This window comes from Heptranchias perlo, chromosome 5 (genome assembly GCF_035084215.1).
Source record: "Heptranchias perlo isolate sHepPer1 chromosome 5, sHepPer1.hap1, whole genome shotgun sequence".
Lineage (NCBI taxonomy): Eukaryota > Metazoa > Chordata > Chondrichthyes > Hexanchiformes > Hexanchidae > Heptranchias > Heptranchias perlo.
Genome location: NC_090329.1, coordinates 133,435,236 through 133,456,336, shown reverse-complemented (window position 1 = coordinate 133,456,336; position 21,101 = coordinate 133,435,236). Strand labels below are relative to the sequence as shown.

General features: G+C 44.5%; 1 protein-coding gene across 1 annotated transcript in view; it reads left to right on the top strand.

Annotated features, from left to right (window-relative positions):
* Positions 1-21,101, top strand: part of LOC137322210 (dynein axonemal heavy chain 8-like) — a 1,468,904-nt gene that overhangs the window by 1,255,960 nt on the left and 191,843 nt on the right. Inside the window, exons 71-72 of the mRNA XM_067985326.1 lie at positions 1,294-1,509; positions 14,978-15,115. Of these exons, the coding sequence (XP_067841427.1) occupies positions 1,294-1,509; positions 14,978-15,115 (354 nt within the window). The remainder of the gene's footprint in view (positions 1-1,293; positions 1,510-14,977; positions 15,116-21,101) is intronic.

Here is a 21,101-nt window from a genome sequence, read left to right as displayed (position 1 = left end):
ACCGATCTTCGGGTAAGCATACTCCAAGGCAGCCTTCGAGACACATGACAACGCAAAATCGTCGAGCAGAAATTGATAGCCAAGTTCCGCACCCATGAGGACGGCCTCAACCAGGATCTTGGGTTCATGTCGCGCTACACGTAACCCCACCAGCGATTAAAGTTATCTGTTTTTAATTCAACGGGTCATTTTCAGTCTTTCTCTTCCTTTCAGATGTTTTTCCCTCTCTCTCTCTGTTTTGTGTTCTGGCTGTTTGTATATTCGGTGGTCCTGTAGGTAACACCTCTCTGTCTGAACACTTTGATTGCCTTGACAACGGGCAGTTGGAATGATTATCTGTCACATTATCTGTTACATTTGTCAACCCCAGTCCATCACCGGTATCTCCACATCATGTCTGTATCATGGCTGTGATGCGGCCTAATGCTGACTGGTTCTTATGGAACCTGAACTGAGCATCAGTGAGCAGCTATTGGTGAGTAGGTGTTGCTTGATGACACAATTAATAACTCCTTCCATCACTTTGCTGATTCGTGAAGAAACTTTGCCAAGGGGATATTTTTTGTATCGTGGATAGATATCCACTATTTTGCAGCAAAACATTGCATAAGTTTGACCCAGTTCTTAATATAGTACCAAATGTTTGTTAGCAATTTCAAACACTACCACCAATACAGCAGATGCGTGTATTGAAATCCTCTCAGAATTCAAATGATATTTAAAAGTGCAAGTAAGAACCAAACATAGTGGGGTTGAGATTGGTCTTCTGCAGTGGTGAGAAACGGGCTCATAGCAAATTGGTGGCCTATTTTATACAGTGCACTTTTTCATTAACTTCAGTGGAAAAGAGAACCAGGTGTGGTATAAATGGGCTGCCAATTTGCTATGAGCCCATTTAACCACCAACTACTATTGCCTAATGTTTTGGCTTGATCATCCATTATAAGAACATTGTAAAATGTAAATCTATGGCCCCTTATGTTGTGAATCACTGACTGTTTGCTAATCTGAATGAATGAATCGTAAATTAGATTTCATAATTTCCTTTTGAGAAAAGTTAAGAAGCATTTTGTATGTGTCTTGTGTGTGTTCTTTGTTTCCATATATAAATACAACTTAGGAACATAGGAATTACAAAAAGAGAAAAGACCAAGGTCCATCGAGTTCGCCATTTACCATCCAGATAGTCACATGATGCAATGATGATATAGTTGTTGACTACTCATAGTAATCGATCTCTATTGATGACTTAATCTGAATCATAACAAAGGATTTTTGTCACTCCTTTTCCAGCTATTGAGTGGCACTAGTTTTCTCCAGGCCCTGCAGCAGTTCCCAAAGGACACCATTAATGAGGAAACAGTAGAACTGCTCCAGCCATATTTCGTGATGGATGATTATACATTTGAAAATGCTAAGAAAGTCTGTGGGAATGTTGCTGGCTTGTTGTCCTGGACTCAAGCTATGGCTGCTTTCTTTGCCATCAACAAAGAGGTGCTGCCTCTAAAGGTAATACTGAATCAAAAGAACATTAACATCATCAAAAAACACTTAAAAAGCATCACTGTATAAATTGATTTCTGCACAAATTTCTTTCAGCATGAGACTGTGCTGATGAATATTTTCATATTTGGAGAAGTTTAAATGGAAATGTAAACTTTTTGTAATCAAATTCTTAAGTATGCCTTATTTAATGTGTTTCTTGGTTCTGGTTGTGAATTAAAATGACTTACTAGGGATATAATTTTCTAAGACTGTTCTTCTGGTACATCACTTCACTAGTGAAGAGCACAGGAGGGAGAATTGGTCAGAATCAGTACCACAGTGTTGTAGCCTATCTCCAACCTGTGCTCATAGAGACCAAAAAAAATATCAAGCCGTTTAAGATAGAAAGGGGGGAGATAATTGTTAAATAAGTCAAACTTAGAGGATAAACCCCCCTGGTCGAAGTGGATTGCATCTGCGCATATTAAAAAGTTAGGGAAGAGATAGCAGAGGCACTATTCCACAATAAATTTATTTATATATTAAAGGAAATAGTGCCAGAAGACTGGAGGACAGCTAATGTTGTTCCTATTTTTAAAAAGGGAGATAGAAGAAGTCCAGAGAACTATAGACCAGTTAGCTTAACATCAGTGGTAGAAAAGATATGGAATCCTTACTCAAAGGTATAATAGAATAATACCTAGTAACCGAAAATATAATTAAGAATAATCAGCATGGATTTCAAAAGGTCTCCATATTACAAAAAGAATACAGGCACTGGAGAAGGTGCAAAAAGGATTTACAAGGATAATACCATTTATACCAGCTCGATCAGGAAAGACTGAACAGGCTGGAACTCTTTTTTTTAGCTAGAAAAAGAAGGCTGAGGGGTGACCCAAAAAAGGTCTTTAAAATTATGAAGGGGTTTGATAGGGTAGACGTAGAGAAGATGTTTCCACTTGTGGGGAAGCCTGAAACTCGAAGTCATAAATATAAGATAGTGACTAATAAATCCAAAAAGGAATTCAGGAGAATCTCTTTACCCAGAGAGTGGTTATAATGTGGAACTTGCTCTCACATGGAGTAGTTGAGGCGACTAGCATAAATGCATTTAAGGGAAAGCTAGATAAGTACTTGAGGGAGAAAGGGATAGAAGGATATGCTGATAGGGTTAGATGAAGTAGGGTGGGAGGATGCTCGTGTGAAGCATAAACCGGCATAGACCAGTTGGGATGAATGGCCTGTTTCTATGCTATAAATTCTATGAACCTATGTGCTGCTGGGTTTCCCTCGGCCCAGAAAATCTGGCCAGCCATCATCAAACCTGAAACACAGGTAAAATCTGTGGCACACAGCCTTACTAAAGAATTTAAATTAGGGACCCGCCTCCGTTTAAAATCAGAAGTGGGAGGGTTGGGGTCAGATTTTTCAATTTTAGCTTTCTCTTTCTCTCCCCCCACCCCTGCCCCCCAACCTGGCCCATCCTGGGGGGGTGTTAAAATGACCCCCTATGATTCTTTCATTGCAGTACTTCAACTTGTTGGACATCATGTTTGTTCTAATCTCTTCCCTAAACCAATAAACCATTACCTCATGCTTTGTCATACTTTGAGATCAGTATGTAGTATGACAAGAGCCACAGTCAAAGCTGCAGCACAGAGTGCATGACGAATGGAGAGGGAACTTGAGAATTTGGTGAGGGGGAATTCGGTGTAGGGGAGAAGGACAGTGAACTGAGAAGAAGAGCTCTGAGAGACCCGGAATAAAAGGCTAGGTTAACAGGGGTAAGTAAATTAATAATCGAGTATCTAGAGGGAGTTTAGAAAAAAAAGGTATCTAGAAATAATGGACGGGCAGCTGATACCCATTGCCTGCAATTCGTGTCCCATGTAGGAACTTCAGGATGCTTCATGTGTCTTGGAAGGCCACGTGTGCAGGAAATGCGTTCAGTTGCTCGAGCTCAAGCTGAGGGTTTCTGAGCTTGAGGGGCAGCTGGAGTCACTGCAGAACATAAGGGAGGCTGAAGGTTTCCTAGATCATACGTTAGGAAACATAGGAAACATAGGAACGGAACATGAGTAGGCCATTCAGCCCCTCGTGCCTGCTCCGCCATTTGATAAGGTCATGGCTGATCTGTGATCTAACTCCATATACCTGCCTTTGGCCCATATCCCTTAATACCTTTGATTGCCAAAAAGCTATCTATGTCAGATTTAAATTTAGCAATTGAGCTAGTATCAATTGCCGTTTGCGGAAGAGAGTTCCAAACTTCTACCACCCTTTGTGTGTAGAAATGTTTTCTAATCTCGCTCCTGAAAGATCTGGCTCTAATTTTTAGACTGTGCCCCCAACTCCTGGAATCCCCAACCGGCGACAATAGTTTCTCTCTATCCACCCTATCCGTTCCCCTTAATATCTTATAAATTTCGATCAGATCACCTCTTAACCTTCTAAACTCTAGAGAATACAACCCTAATTTGTGTAATCTCTCCTCATAACTTAACCCTTGAAGTCCGGGTATCATTCTAGTAAACCTATGCTGCATTCCCTCCAAAGCCAATATGTCCTTCCGAAGGTGCGGTGCCCAGAACTGCTCACAGTAATCCAGGTGCGGTCTAACCAGGGTTTTGTATAGCTGCAGCATAACTTCTGCCCCCTTGTACTCCAGTCCTCTAGATATAAAGGCCAGCATTCCATTAGCCTTCTTGATTATTTTCTGCACCTGTTCATGACACTTCAATGATCTATGTACCTGAACCCCTAAGTCCCTTTGGACATCCACTGTTTTTAACTTAAACAGTTCTAGGAGGTGGTTACCCCACAGCCATAGAGTTCAAGAAAGCAAGTGGCTGGCCATCCAACAGGGTAGGAAGAGGCAGGCAGTGCAGGAATCTTCTAGGTGTGTGCCACTCTCAAACTGGCATTCAGTATTGAATATCAGTGAGGATTATGACATCTCGAAGGAGTGCAGCCCTGAGTATGGCAGGGGGCAAAGGACTGCACAGGGGGGCACAGTGAAATGTAGAAATGCAGTAGACATAGGGGATTTGATAGACAGAGGGACAGACAGACGTTTCTGTGACCATCGAAGTGAGTCCCACATGGTGTGTTGCCTCCCTGGTGCCAGAGTAAAGGACATTACGTAGAGGGTTCAGAACATTCAGGGGCATTGCTGGATCTGGTTCTGGGGAAAGAAGTGAAGCAAGTGTCAGTGGGGGAACATTTAGGGAGCAGTGATCATAAGGTTTAGATTAGTTATGGAAAAGGACAAGGAGCAATCTAGAGCAAAAATACTTAATAGGAGGAGGATCAATTTCAGTGGATTGAGAACGGATCTGGCCCGGGCAAATTGGAATCAAAGATTGTCAGGCAAAACTGTAATCGAACAATGGGTGGCCTTTAAAGAGGCGATGGTTCGGGTACAGTCTAGGTACATTCCCATGAGGGGAAAGATAGGGCAACTAAAATCAGAGATCCCTGGATGACGAAAGAGTAAGATGAAGCTGAAAAAGGGGGCGTATGACAGATATCCGGTTGATAATTCAAGTGAGAACCAGGCTGAATATAGAAAGTAGAGGTGAGAAAGGAAATAAGAGGGGCAAAGAGAGAGTATGAGAATAGACTGGCGGCTAACATAAAAGGGAATCCAAAAGTCTTCTATGGGCATATAAATAGTAAACAGGTAGTCAGAGGAGGAGTAGGGCCCATTAGGGACCAAAATGGAGATCTTCTTGTGGAGGCACAGGGCATGGCTAAGGTACTAAATGAGTACTTTGCATCTGTCTTTACCAAGGAAGAAGATACTGCCAAAGTCACAGTAAAAAGGGAGGTAGTTGAGATACTGGATGGGCTAAAAATTGATAGCGGATGCACTAGAAAGGCTGGTTGTAGTTATATTAGATAAGTCACCCGGTCTGGATGGGATGCATCCTAGGTAGCTGAGGGAAGTAAGGGTGGAAATTGCAGAGGTGCTGGCCATAATCTGCCAATCTTCCTTAGATACAGGGGTGGTGCCAGAGGACTGGAGAATTGCAAATGTTACACCCTTGTTCAAAAAAGGGTGTAAGGATAAACCCGGCAACTACAGGCCAGTTAGTTTAACCTCGGAGGTGGAGATGCTTTTAGAAACGATAATCCGGGACAAAATTAATAGTCAGTTGGACGAGTGTGGATTAATAAAGGAAAGCCAGCATGGATTTATTAAAGGCAAATCGTGTTTGACTAACTTGAGTTTTTTGATGAGGTAACAGAGAGGGTTGATGAGGGCAATGGGGTTGATATGTATATGGACTTTCAAAAGGCGTTTGCTAAAGTGCCACATAATAGGCTTGTCAGCAAAATTGAAGCCCATGGAATAAAAGGGGCAGCGGCAGAATGGATACGAAATTGGCTAAGTGACAGGAAACAGAGAGTAGTGGTGAACGGTTGTTTATCGGACTGGAGGGAGGTATACAATTGTGTTCCCCAGGGGTCAGTACTAGGACCACTGCTTTTTTTGATATATATTAATGACTTGGACTTGAGTGTACAGGGCACAATTTCAAAATTTGCAGATGACACAAAACTTGGCAGTGTAGGGAACAGTGAGGAGGATAGTAATAGACTTCAAGAAGACAGAGACAGGGTGGTGGAATGGGTGGGCACATGGCAGATGAAATTTAACGCAGAGAAGTGCGAAGTGATACATTTTGGCTGGCAGAATGAGGAGAGGCAATATAAACTAAATGGTACAATTCTAAAGGGGGTGCAGGAACAGAAACCCGGAGGTATATGTGCACAAATCTTTGAAGGTGGCAGGGCAGGTTGAATCTTTTATAAAACACTGGTTCGGCCATAACTGGAATATTGCGTCTAATTCTAGGCACCGCACTTTAGGAAGGATGTGAAGGCCTTGAAGAGGATGCAGAAAAGATTTACTGGAATGGTTCCAGGGATGAGGAACTTCAGTTATGTGGCTAGACTGGAGAATCATAGGAGGTGACAGCACGGAAGGAGACCATTCAGCCCATTGAGTCTGCGCCGGCTCTATGCATGAGCAATCCAGCTAGTCCCACTCCCTCTATCCCCGTAGCCCTGCACATTTTTTCATTTCAAGTACTTATCCAGTTCCCTTTTTGAAGGCCATGATTGAATCTGCCTCCACCATTCCCTCGGGCAGTGCATTCCAGATCCTAACCACTTGCTGTGTAACAAAAAAAAAGTTTTCCTTATGTCACCTTTGGTTCTTTTGCCAATCACCTTAAATCTATGCCCTCTGGTTCTTGACCCTCCCGCCAATGGGAACAGTTTCTCTCTATCCACTCTGTCTGGACCCTTCATGATTTTAAATACCTCTATCAAATCTCCTCTCAACCTTTTCTGTTCGAAGGAGAACAATCCCAGCTTCTCGAGTCTATCCACATAATTTAAGTCCCTCATCCCTGGAATCATTTTAGTAAAATTCCTCTGCTCCTCTCTAAGGCTTTTACCTCCTACTTATAGTGCAGTGCCCAGAACTGGACACAATACTCCAGTTGTAGCCGAACCAGTGTATTATAAAGGTTCATCATGACTTCCTTGCTTTTGTACTCCATGCCTCTATTTATAAAGCCCAGGACCCTGTATGCTTTTTTAACTGCTTTCTCAACCTGCCTTGCCACCTTCAATGATTTATGCACATATACCCCCAGATCCCTCTGTTCCTCCACCCCTTTTAGACTTGTGCCCTCTAGCTTATATTGCCTCTCCTCATTTTTCCTACCGAAATGCATCACCTCGCATTTTTTGGCGTTAAACTTCATCTGCCACGTGTCCGCCAATGCCACCAGAGTGTCCATATCCTCTTGAAGTCTATCGCTATCCTCCTCACTGTTCACTATACTACCAAGTTTTGTGCCATCCGCAAATTTTGAAATTGTGCCCTGTACACCCAAGTCCAAGTCATTAATATATATCAAGAAAAGCAGTGGTCCCAGCACCAACCTCTGGGGAACACCACTGCACATCTCCCTCCAGTCCAAAAAACATCCGCTCACCACTGCTCTGTTTCCTGTCATTTAGCCAATTCTGTATCCGTGTTGCTATTGTCCCCTTTATTCCATGGGCCGCAATCTTAATAGCAAGCCGACCATGTGGCACTTTATCAAATGCTTTTTGAAAGTCCATACGCAACACATCAACTGCATTGCCCTCAACTACCCTCTCTGTTACCTCATCATAAAACTCTACCAATTTGGTTAAACATGATTTGCCTTGAACAAATCCGTGCTGGCTTTCCCTAATCAATCCACACTTGTCCAAGTGACTGTTAATTCTGTCCCAGATTATCATTTCCAAAAGTTTCCCCACCACCGAGGTTAAACTGACTGGCCTGTAGTTGCTGGGTTTATCCTTACACCCTTTTTTGAACAAGGGTGTAACATTTGCAATTCTCCAGTCCTGCATCTAAGGATGTCTGGAAGATTATGGCCAGTACCTCCGCAATTTCCCCCTTACTTCCCTCAGCATCCTTGGGTGCATCCCATCCAGACCAGGTGACTTATCTACTTTAAGTACAGCTAGCCTTTGTAGCACCTCTTCTTTCTCAATTTTTAGCCCATCCAGTATCTTAACTATATCTTCCTTTACCGAGACTCTGGCAGCATCTTCTTCCTTGGTAAAAATCGATGCAAAGTACTCAATTAGTACCTCAGCCATGCCCATTGCCTCCATGAGCAGATCTCCTTTATGGTCCCTAATCAGCCCCACCCTTCCTCTTACTATCCGTTTACTGTTAACATGTCTGTCAAAGACTTTTGGATTCTCTTTTATGTTGGCTGCTATTCTATTCTCATACTCTCTCTGCCCCTCTTATTTCCTTTTTCACTTCCCCTCTCAACTTTCTATATTCTGCCTGGTTCTCACTTGGGGTTGTTCTCTTTAGAGGAGAGATGGTTAAGAGGAGATTTGATGGAAGTGTTCAAAATCATGAAGGGTTTAGATCAAGTAAATAGAGAAACTGTTCCCATTGGTGGATGAGTCAGCAACCAGAGGACACAGATTTAAGGAGATTGGCAAAAGAACCAAAGGCGACATGAGGAAAAACTTTTTTTATGCAGCGAGTAGTTATGATCTGAAAGGGTGGTGGAAGCAGATTCAATCATGGCTTTCAAAAAGGAATTGGATAAATTCTTGAAGGGAAAAAATTTGCAGGGCTGCGGGGAAAAAGCGGGGGAATGGGACGAACTGGATTGTTCTTTCAAAGAGCCGGCACGGGCCGAATGGCCACCTTCTATACTGTAATCATTCTATGATACTATAAATATTTCAGTGCCATGTTATTTCTAAATCCAATACACCACGGAAACAAAGATTTTTGTTGTACTCGTCAACCTTTTGTTCGACATCATTTGTGGGTCCTGTGAAAAGTATTTACTTCCAAGGGACTGATTTGCAGAAACGACATCATCTTCTGGCTTTAATTCGTAAATGGAAGCACAATAACCTGCTGTTTGCCTTCGTAATGAGACTGTCGATTCAAAGATTGCAAGTTTCAATCTAAAATTTCCCATTGTTATATAACCAACTACTGGTGTCGCGACCAAATTTAAAAAAAAATTAATTCATGCGATGTGGGCGTCGCTGGCAAGGCCAGCATTTATTGCCCATCCATAATTGCCCTTGAGAAGGTGGTGGTGAGCCACCTTCTTGGACCGCTGCAGTCCGTTTGGTGAAGGTTCTCCCACAGTGCTGTTAGGAAGGGAGATCCAGGATTTTGACCCAGCGACGATGAAGGAACGGTGATATATTTCCAAGTCGGGATGGTGTGTGAATTGGAGGGGAAAGTGCAGATGGTGTTGTTCCCATATGCCTGCTGCCCTTGTCCTTCTAAGTGGTAGATGTCGCAGGTTTGGGAGGTGCTGTCGAAGAAGCCTTGGTGAGTTGCTGCAGTGCATCCTGTTGATGGTACGCACTGCAGCCACAGTGCGCCAGTGGTGAAGGGAATGAATGTTTAAGGTGGTGGATGGGGTGCCAATCAAGTGGGTTGCTTTGTCCTGTATGGTGTCGAGCTTCTTGAGTGTTGTTGGAGCTGCACTCATCCAGACAAGCTTGGGCTCATAAGTGGCAAGTAACATTCGCGCCAGATAAGTGCCAGGCAATGACCATCTCCAATAAGAGAAAGTCTAACCACCTCCCCTTGACATTCAACGGCATTGCCATCGCCGAATCCCCCACCATCAACATCCTGGGGGTCACCATTGACCAGAAACTGAACTGGACCAGCCATATAAATACTGTGGCTACGAGAGCAGGTCAGAGGCTGGGTGTTCTGCGGTGAGTGACTCACCTCCTGACTCCCCAAAGCCTTTCCACCATCTACAAGGCACAAGTCAGGAGTGTGATGGAATACTCTCCACTTGCCTGGATGAGTGCAGCTCATCCAAGATGGTTGGGCCTAGGACACTGGCCTGAGGAATTCCTGCAGAAATGTCCTGGGGCTGAGATGACTGGCCTCCAACAACCACTACCATCTTCCTTTGTGCTAGGTATGACTCCAACCACTGGAGAGTTTTCCTCCTGATTCCCATTGACGTCAATTTTACTCGGGCTCCTTGGTGCCACACTCGGTCAAATGGTGCCTTGATGTCAAGGGCAGTCACTCTCACCTCACCTCTGGAATTCAGCTCTTTTGTCCATGTTTGGACCAAGGCTGTAATGAGGTCTGGAGCCAAGTGGTCCTGGCGGAACCCGAACTGAGCATCGGTGAGCAGGTTATTGGTGAGTAAGTGCCGCTTGATAGCACTGTCGATGACACTTTCCATCATTTCGCTGATGATTAAGAGTAGACTGATGGGCCGGAAATTGGCCAGATTGGATTTGTCCTGCTTTTTTTTGTGAACAGGACATACCTGGGCAATTTTCCACATTGTCGTGTAGATGCCAGTGTTGCAGCTGTACTGAAACAGTTTGGCTAGAGGTGCGGCTAGTTCTGAAACACAAGTCTTCAGCAGTACAGCCGGGATGTTGTCGGGGCCCATAGCATTTGCTGTATCCAGTGCACTCAGCCGTTTCTTGATATCACGTGGAGTGAATCGAATTGGCTGAAGACTGGCTTCTGTGATGGTGGGGATATCGGGAGGAGGCCGAGATGGATCATCCACTCGGCACTTCTGGCTGAAGATGGTTGCAAACGCTTCAGCCTTGTCTTTTGCACTCACGTGCTGGACTCCGTCATCATCGAGGATGGGGATGTTTGCAGAGCCTCCTCCTCCCGATAGTTGTTTAATTGTCCACCACCATTCACGACTGGATGTGGCAGGACTGCAGAGCTTTGATCTGATCCGTTTTTTGTGGAATCGCTTAGCTCCGTCTATAGCACGTTGCTTCCGCTGTTTAGCATGCATGTAGTCCTGTCTTGTAGCTTCACCATGTTGGCACCTCATTTTTAGGTACGCCTGGTGCTGCTCCTGGCATGCTCTTCTACACTTCTCATTGAACCAGGGTTGATCCCCTGGCTTGTTGGTAATGGTAGAGTGCGGAATATGCCAGGCCATGAGGTTACAGATTGTGCTGGAATACAATTCTGCTGCTGCTGATGGCCCACAGTGCCTCATGGATGCCCAGTTTTGAGCTGCTAGATCTGTTCTGAATCTATCCCATTTAGCACGGTGATAGTGCCACACAACACGTTGGATGGTGTTCTCAGCGCGAAGACGGGACTTCGTCTCCACGAGGACTGTGCGGTGGTCACTCCTACCAATACTGTCATGGACAGATGCATCTGCGACAGGTAGATTGGTGAGGACGAGGTCAAATAGGTTTTTCCCTCGTGTTGGTTCACTCAACACCTGCTGCAGGCCCAGTCTGGCAGCTATGTCCTTCAGGACTCGGACAGCTCGGTCAGTCGTGGTGCTACCGACCCACTCTTGGTGATGGACATTGAAGTCCCCCACCCAGAGTACATTCTGTGCCCTTGTTACCCTCAGTGCTTCCTCCAAGTGGTGTTCAACATGAGGAGGACTGATTCATCAGCAGGAGATTTCTTTGCCTATGTTTGACCTGATGCCATGAGATTTCATGGGGTCCAGAGTCAATGTTGAGGACTCCCAGGGCCACTCCCTCCTGACTGTATATCACTGTACCGCCACCTCTGGTGGGTCTGTCCTGCTGGTGGGACAGGACATACCCAGGGATGGTGATGGAAACCCAAAGACGGTGATGGAAACCCAAAGACTAGCACAGGGAATTAGAACACATCAGTAATTACTGGAGGGAAACTGATATAATGCAATCTTTCATTATGAAGTTTTAGATATTTGAAACCCTGGAGTGCCGAACAGATAGGTAACTTATTGGGATAATTACTCTGATTGGTTAATCTAGTCATAATAAGAATAAAACCGGACGGACCACCCGGCATCGGACCACTAGGCATCGGACATGACAAAGGCAAACCAAGCCCAGTCGACCCTGAAAAATCCTCTTCACTAACGTTTGGGGACTTGTGCCAAAACTGGGAGAGCTGACCCACAGACTAGTCAAGCAACAACCTGACATAGCCATACTCAAGGCTCAGCACCCAAATTGCACACTGCAAGCCCCCACAAACAGCAATGAAATAAATGACCAGGTAATCTGTTCTAGATGTTGGTTGAAGGATAAATAAGCAGGAGCCAGTGTCATTGAAATTAACATCTTATCGACATCTACCTACCTGGAACACCCGAGATGCAGCCATACTGGTGCTGAAAATATTCAACACTGATGCCGTCCTGACCCCTGATACTCTGGCGGGGTCAAGAGTGAGAGCAGCAGGGGAGGAAAATCACTGCACCACATTTATGTTGGTGCAGTGGCCCAAAGCATTTTTGGGGCTCTTTTATATTTATAAAGCACCTTAAATGTATAAAAAAAAACACCCCATCACTTAACAAATGGAAAAATGTAGAGAAACAGCACTGAGCCACTGAGGAAAGATTAGGAGGGCTAATCAAAGCCTTGTTGAATAGATGGGTCTTGAGAAGATTTCTAAAGGAGTTGTGAAGTGCAGGAGTTTAGGGAGTGGCCCAGGAAGCTGAAAGCTGTGCCACCAAAGGGAGGTGGAGATGCTGAAAAGGCTAGAATTGGAAAACTGAAGGGTTTAGGTGGAGAGATATGCCTGGAGGAAGTTACAGAAATAGTGTCATGGGGTTATGGAGGGATTTGAGGACAAGGATGAAAATTTAAAATTTAGTACTTTTCATCTCAGCCTTGGCTCAATGGTAGTACTCTCGTCTGAGTCAGAAGGTTGAGGGTTCAAGCTCCACTCCAGAGACTTGAACCAGGTAATTTAGGCTGGCACTTCAGTGCAGCACTGAGGGAGTGCTACTCTGTTAGAGGTGCTGTCTTTTGGATGAGATATTAAACTGAGACACCGTCTGCCCTTTCAGTGAATCTAAAAGATCCCACATCAATATTCAAAGAAGAGCAGGGAAATTCTGCTGGTGTCCTGGCCAATATTTATCCTTCAACCAACATCTAGAACAGATTACCTGGTCATTTATTTCATTGCTGTTTGTGGGGGCTTGCAGTGTGCAATTTGGGTGCTGTGATTCCTACATTACAACAGTGACTACACTTCATAAGTACTTCATTGGCTGTAAAACTCTTTGGGACATGGTGAGGTTAGAACATAAGAACATAAGAACATAAGAAATTGGAGCAGGAGTAGGCCAATCGGCCCCTCGAGCCTGCTCCGCCATTCAATAAGATCATGGCTGATCTGATCCCAACCACAAATCTAAAGAACACAAGAAGTCGGAGCAGGACCCGGCCACATAGCCCCTGGGACCTCTCCGCCACCCACAGGGCATTGACCGATCCGAACTCAGCTTCATGTCCAATTTCCTGCCCGCTCCCCATAACCCCTAATTCCCTTTACTTCTAGGAAACTGTCTATTTCTGTTTTAAATTTATCTAATGATGTAGCTTCCACAGCTTCCTGGGGCAGCAAATTCCACAGACCTACCACCCTCTGAGTGAAGAAGTTTCTCCTCATCTCAGTTTTGAAAGAGCAGCCCCTTATTCTAAGATTATGCCCCCTAGTTCTAGTTTCACCCATCTTTGGGAACATCCTTACTGCATCCACCCGATCAAGACCCTTCACAATCTTATATGTTTCAATAAGATCGCCTCTCATTCTTCTGAACTCCAATGAGTAGAGTCCCAATCTACTCAACCTCTCCTCATATGTCCGCCCCCTCATCCCCGGGATTAACCGAGTGAACCTTCTTTGTACTGCCTCGAGAGCAAGTATGTCTTTTCTTAAGTATGGAGACCAAAACTGTATGCAGTATTCCAGGTGCGGTCTCACCAATACCTTATATAACTGCAGCAATACCTCCTTGTTTTTATATTCTATCCCCCTAGCAATAAAAGCCAACATTCCGTTGGCTTTCTTGATCACCTGCTGCACCTGCATACCAACTTTTTGATTTTCTTGCACTAGGACCCCCAGATCCCTTTGTACTGCAGTACTTTCCAGTCTCTTGCCATTAAGAAAATAACTTGCTCTCTGATTTTTCCTGCCAAAGTGCATAACCTCACATTTTCCAATATTATATTGCATCTGCCAAATCTCCGCCCACTCACCCAGCCTGTCTATATCCCCTTGCAGGTTTTTTATGTCCTCCTCACTCTCTACTTTCCCTCCCATCTTTGTATCATCTGCAAATTTTGATATGTTGCACTCGGTCCCCTCCTCCAAATCGTTAATATAGATTGTAAAGAGTTGGGGACCCAGCACCGACCCCTGTGGAACACCACTGGTTACTGGTTGCCAGTCCGAAAATGAACCATTTATCCCAACTCTCTGCTTCCTGTTCGATAACCAATCCTCCACCCATGCCAGAATATTACCCCCAATCCCGTGATTTTTTATCTTAAGTAATAGCCCAACAGATGTGAAATACTCTATTTTAAAAAAAGAAAATACAAGTCTTTCTTTCGGGAGCCAGTATAGGTAAACAAGGATGGGAGTGATGGACAAGTGGAACTGTGAAGCAAAATACAGATTGAACAATTTGGAGTTTTTGGAAGGTGGAGAATGAGACGCTAGCAAGGAGGACATTGGATGAATCGAATCTAAAGCAGAAGCACAGATAAGCTGGGAATGGTATGAAGTCAATGGCAAGAGAGTCGAGTTTTTGATGAGGCTGCAAATGATGGCTTTTGTCTTCCCAAGGTTCAGTTGGGTGTGCATGTGTAACACTTTTCCCAATTTATTTAATCTACTAACGAGAGATTTAACAGCCAGTAAACTTCTAAGAAGTTAAAATTTCTCCCTGACCCGAAAAGAAAGTAAGCAAAATCCCGAGGGTGCAAATTGGCCTGTCCCTTTAAGACCTAACGGTTGTAACATCCTATGGTTCATTAGAGGGTAATTTCTGTTAGGGACATTGAGTGCAGAATGAGATGAGATGTTTTCTGTTGCTGGCAAAGTTTTTCTATACATTACGAATGATTGGCTTTCCTTTTTTTTAATTGCTGTTTTTAGGCTAATTTGGCAGTACAAGAAAACCGCCTCCAAGGGGCCATGAAGGAGTTAGGAACTGCCCAGGCTCAGCTGGATGAGAAGCAAGCTGAACTGGATAAGGTACAGGCAAAGTTTGATGCTGCCATGAAAGAGAAAATGGTGAGTCACAGTCTTGGACTTATATCTAACCAAGAAGTATCTTTTTATATCCCCGCTGATTAATGCCTGAAATCATAATAACTGACATTTAGGTTTATTTACATAGAATGCACAGCATGGAAACAGGCCATTCGGCCCAACTGGTTCATGCGATTGTTTATGCTCCACATGAGCCTCCGCCCTCCCTACTTCATCTAACCCTATCAGCATATACTTCTATTTCTTACTCCCTCATGTGTTTATCTAGCTTCCCCTGAAATGTATCTATGCTATTCGCCTCAACTATCCCTTTGTGATAGCGACTTCCACATTCTCACCACTCTCTGGGTAAATTGCACATGTCACTCCGCTTTTTAAGAAAGGAGAGAGAGGCAAACCAGGGAATTATAGACCAGTTAGCCTAACATCTGTTGTGGGGAAAATGATGGAGCCTATAATTAAGGATAGGGTGACTGAACACCTCGAGAATTTTCAGTTAATCAGAGAGAGCCAGCATGGATTTGTGAAAGGTAGGTCGTGCCTGACAAACCTGATTGAATTTTTTGAAGAGGTGACTAAAGTAGTGGACAGGGGAATGTCAATGGATGTTATTTATATGGACTTCCAGAAGGCATTTGATAAGGTCCCACAGAAGAAACTGTTCGCTAAGATAGAAGCCCATGGAATCGAGGGAAAAGTACGGACTTGGTTAGGAAGTTGGCTGAGCAAAAGGCAACAGAGAGTAGGAAAAATGGGTAGGTACTCACATTGGCAGGATGTGATTGGTGGAGTCCCGCAGGGATCTGTCTTGGGGCCTCAATTATTCACAATATTTATTAACGACTTAGATGAAGGCATAGAAAGTCTCATATCTAAGTTTGCCGATGGCACAAAGATTGGTGGCATCGTAAGCAGTGTAGATGAAAACATAAAATTACAAAGCGATATTGAGTGAATGGGCAAAACTGTGGCAAATGGAATTCAATGTGGACAAATGTGAGGTCATCCACTTTAGATCAAAAAAGGATAGAACAGAGTACTTTCTAAATGATAAAAAGTTAAAAACAGTGGATGTCCAAAGGGACTTCGGGGTTCAGGTACATAGATCATTGAAGTGTCATGAACAGGTGCAGAAAATAATCAAGAAGGCTAATGGAATGCTGGCCTTTATATCTAGAGGACTGGAGTACAAGGTGGCAGAAGTTATGCTGCAGCTATACAAAACCCTGGTTAGACCGCACCTGGATTACTGTGAGCAGTTCTGGGCACCGCACCTTCGGAAGGACATATTGGCTTTGGAGGGAGTGCAGCGTAGGTTTACTAGAATGTTACCCGGACTTCAAGGGTTAAGTTACGAGGAGAGATTACACAAATTGGGGTTGTATTCTCTGAAGTTTCGAAGGTTAAGAGGTGATCTGATCGAAGTTTATTAGATATTAAGGGGAACAGATAGGGTGGATAGAGAGAAACTATTTCCGCTGGTTGGGGATTATAGGAGTAGGGGGCACAGTCTAAAAATTAGAGCCAGATCTTTCAGGAGCGAGATTAGAAAACATTTCTGCACACAAAGGGTGGTAGAAGTTTGGAACTCTCTTCCGCAAACGGCAATTGATACTAGCTCAATTGCTAAATTTAAATCTGAGATAGATAACTTTTTGGCAACCAAAGGTATTAAGGGATATGGGCCAAAGGCAGGTATATGGAGTTAGATCACAGATCAGCCATGATCTTATCAAATGCCGGAGCAGGCACAAGGGGCTGAATGGCCTACTCCTGTTCCTATGTTCCTATCTTCCTATGTAAAGACATTTCTCCTGAATTCCCTCTTGGATTTATTGGTGACTATTTTATATTTATGGCCTCGAGTTCTGGTCTTCTCTGAAAGTGGAAACATCATCTCTACGTCTACCTGATCAAACACTTTCATAATTTTAAAGACCTCCAGCAGGTCATTCCTCAGTCTTCTCTTTTAAGAGCCCCAACCTGTTTAATATTTCCTGATGGGTGTAACCTTTCAGTTCTGGTATCACCCAAGTAAATCTTTTTTGCACCTTCTCCAATGCCTCGATATCCTTTTTAATAATATGGAGGCCAGAACTGTTCACATACTCTATGTGGGCTAACCAAGGTTCAATATGTGTCCAACATAATTTCTGTTTCTCAATTCTATCCCTTGGCAATCATAGTATCATAAGGTTTAGAATAGCTATGGAAAAGTATACGGACCACTCTAAAGTAAAAATGCTCAATTGGAGGAGGGCCAATTTCAATGGGATGAGAACAGATCTGGCCCGGGTAAATTGGAATCAAAGATTGTCAGGCAAAACTGTAATTGAACAGTGGGCGGCCTTTGAGGAGATGGTTCGGGTACAGTCTAGGCACATTCCCACGAGGCAGAAGAGCGAAGAGCCCACAGCTAAGTGATTCCACAACCAACGGATCAGATCAAAGCTCTGCAGTCCTGCCACATCCAGTCGTGAATGGTGGTGGACAATGAAACAACTAACGGGAGGAGGAGCCTCTGTGAACATCCCCATCCTCAATGATGGCAGAGTCATCGCACGTGAGTGAAAAAACAAGGCTGAAGCATTTGCAACTATCTTCAGTCACAAGTGCTGAGTATCCCCACCGTCACAGAAGCCAATCGTCAGCCAATTCGATTCACTCCACGTGATATCAAGAAACGGCTGAGTGCACTGGATACAGCAAAGGCTAGGGCCCCGACAACATCCCGGCTGTAGTGCTGAAGACTTGTGCTCCAGAACTAGCCGCACCTCTAGCCAAACTGTTCCAGTACGGCTACAACACTGGCATCTACCCGACAATATGGGAAATTGCCCGGGTATATCCTGTCCACAAAAAAAAGCAGGACAAATCTAATCCGGCCAATTACCGCCCCATCAGTCTACGCTTAATCATCAGTAAAGTGATGGAAGGTGTCGTCGACAGTGCTATCAAGCAGCACTTACTCACCAATAACCTGCTCACCGATGCTCAGTTCGGGTTCCGCCAGGACCACTCGGCTCCAGACCTCATTACAGCCTTGGTCCAAACATGGACAAAAGAGCTGAATTCCAGAGGTGAGGTGAGAGTGACTGCCCTTGACATCAAGGCACCATTTGACCGAGTGTGGCACCAAGGATCCCTTGTAAAATTGAAGTCAATGGGAATCAGGAGGAAAACTCTCCAGTGGCTGGAGTTATATCTAGCACAAAGGAAGATGGTAGTGGTTGTTGGGGGCCAATCGTCTCAGCCCCAGGACATCGCTGCACGAGTTCCTCAGGGCAGTGTCCTCGGCCCAACCATCTTCAGCTGCTTAATCGATGACCTTCCCTCCATCATAAGGTCAGAGATGGGGATGTTCGCTGATGATTGCACAGTGTTCAGTTCCATTCGCAACCCCTCAGATAATGAAGCAGTCCATGCCCGCATACAGCAAGACCCGGACAACATCCAGGCTTGGGCTTAAAAGTGTCAAGTAACATTCGCACCAGACAAGTGCCAGGCAATGACCATCTCCAATATGAGAGTGTCCAACCACCTCCCCTTGACATTCAACGGCATTACTATTGACGAATCCCCCACCATCAACATCCTGGGGGTCACCATTGACCAGAAACTTAACTGGACCAGCCATAGAAATACTGTGGCTACGAGAGCAGGACAGAGGCTGGGTATTCTGCGGCGAGTGACTCACCTCCTGACTTTCCACCATCTACAAGGCACAAGTCAGAAGTAATAGAATACTCTCCACTTGCCTGGATGAGTGCAGCTCCAACAACACTCAAGAAGCTCGACACCATCCAGGACAAAGCAGCCCTCTTGATTGGCACCCCATCCACCACCCGAAACATTCACTCCCTTCACCACCGGCGCACTGTGGCTGCAGTGTGTACCATCCACAGGATGCACTGCAGCAACTCGCCAAGGCTTCTTCGACAGTACCTCCCAAACCCACGACCTCTACCACCTAGAAGGACAAGAGCAGCAGGCACATGGGAACAACACCACCTGCACGTTCCCCTCCAAGTCACACACCATCCCGACTTGGAAATATATCGCTGTTTCTTCATCGTCGCTGGGTCAAAATCCTGGAACTCCCTACCTAACAGCACTGTGGGAGAACCGTCACCACACGGACTACAGCGGTTCAAGGCGGCGGCTCACCACCACCTTCTCAAGGGCAATTAGGGATGGGCAATAAATGCTGGCCTTGCCAGTGACGCCCATATCCCATGAATGAATTTTAAAAAAAAGAAAGGTAGGACAGCTAAAGCCAGAGTTCCCTGGATGACAAAAGAGATAGTGAGTAAGATGAAATGGAAAATAGGGGTGTATGACAGATGTCAGGTTGATAACACAAGTGAGTATCAGGCAGAATTTAGAAAGTTCAGAGGGGAAGTGAAAAAGGAAATAAGAGGAGCAAAGAGAGAGAATGAGAATAGACTGGTGGCTAACATAAAAGGAAATCCAAAAGTCTTCTACAAGCATGTAAGAGGAGGAGTGGGGCTGATTAGGGACCATAAAGGAGATCTACTCATGAAGGCAGAGGGCATGGCCGAGGCACTAAATGTGTACTTTGCATCTGTCTTTACCAAGGAAGAAGATGCTGCCAGAGTCTCGGTAAAGAAAGATGTAGTTGAGATACTGGATGGGCTAAAAATTGATGAAGAGGGTATACTAGAAAGGCAGGCTGTACTTAAGGTAGTTAAGTCACCTGGTCCGGATGGGATGCATCCGAGGTTGCTGAGGGAAGTAAGGGTGGAAATTTCAGAGGTACCGGCCATAATCTTCCAAACATCTGTAGATGTGACTTGGAGGGGAACGTGCAGGTGGTGTTGTTCCCAGAGGCCTGGAGAATTGCAAATGTTACACCCTTGTTCAAAAAATGGTGTAAGGATAAACCCAGCAACTTTAACCTCAGTGGTGGGGAAACTTTTAGATACGATAATCCGGGACAGAATTAAGTCACTTGAATGAGTGTGGATTGATTAGGGAAAGCCAGCACGGATTTGTTAAAGGCAAATTGTGTTTAACTAACCTGATAGTTTTTTGATGAGGTAACAGGGAGGGTAGATGAGGGCAATGCAGTTTATGTGATGTATCTGGACTTTCAAATAATTTGATAAACGCCGCCTGATAGGCTTATCAAGTTTGCGGCCCATGGAATAAAGGCGGCAGTGACGATCCGGATTCTTTCCCCTCAGTCTGGTTCAGTAAAAACTGAAGTCGAATACATTTTCAAGTTCAATACAACTTTAATAGCAGGTCTTAGTCTGTAGCTTCAATTCAGATTCCTAAGAGAATCCGAATGATTCTAACAGAATAAGGAGACAAAGACAAAGACAAAAACTCATACCTTTATACAAATCAATAGGGGTTGGAACATCATTAACACAAGAGTCAACACCAATCATAGGCCGGGCACAGGTTGCCATGCGAGGTTACATTATTTCCGGCCAATCATAAATCGTCCATGTGCTGATCATGCTGCTGTTAGACATCAAAGGGGACACTTCCTCACCTTCCAACTTGGAATGTTCTTCCCTGTTCCTTCTGTTCCTTACCTCCCAACCTGGAATGTCTTTCAACTTTGGCTAAGCTCGTTCCCTATATTGATCTGCCATAAACATGGAGACATTCAGACCAGTCCTTGAATCACATCAAAGACTCTACATTGATAAGACCATGCAAACCTGCTGACTACGCAAACATATGGCCCAGCAGGAGGGCCAGGCCACCTGTACCAATCTCAGTTACCAACTAATTAACCCTTTCTAACCATTTTGCATTCTGCTTCTTTGCTTCTTTGTGCATCTTAATATTTTACCAAAAACTGACCACGTAGGGATTCTCAGCAGTAGCAACATGGATACAGAATTGGTTAAGGGACAGGAAACAGAGTAGTGGTGAATGGTTGTTTATCGGACTGGTAGGAGGTGTCCAGTGGTGTTCCCCAGGGGTCGGTGCTGGGACCACTGCTTTTCTTGATATATATTAATGACTT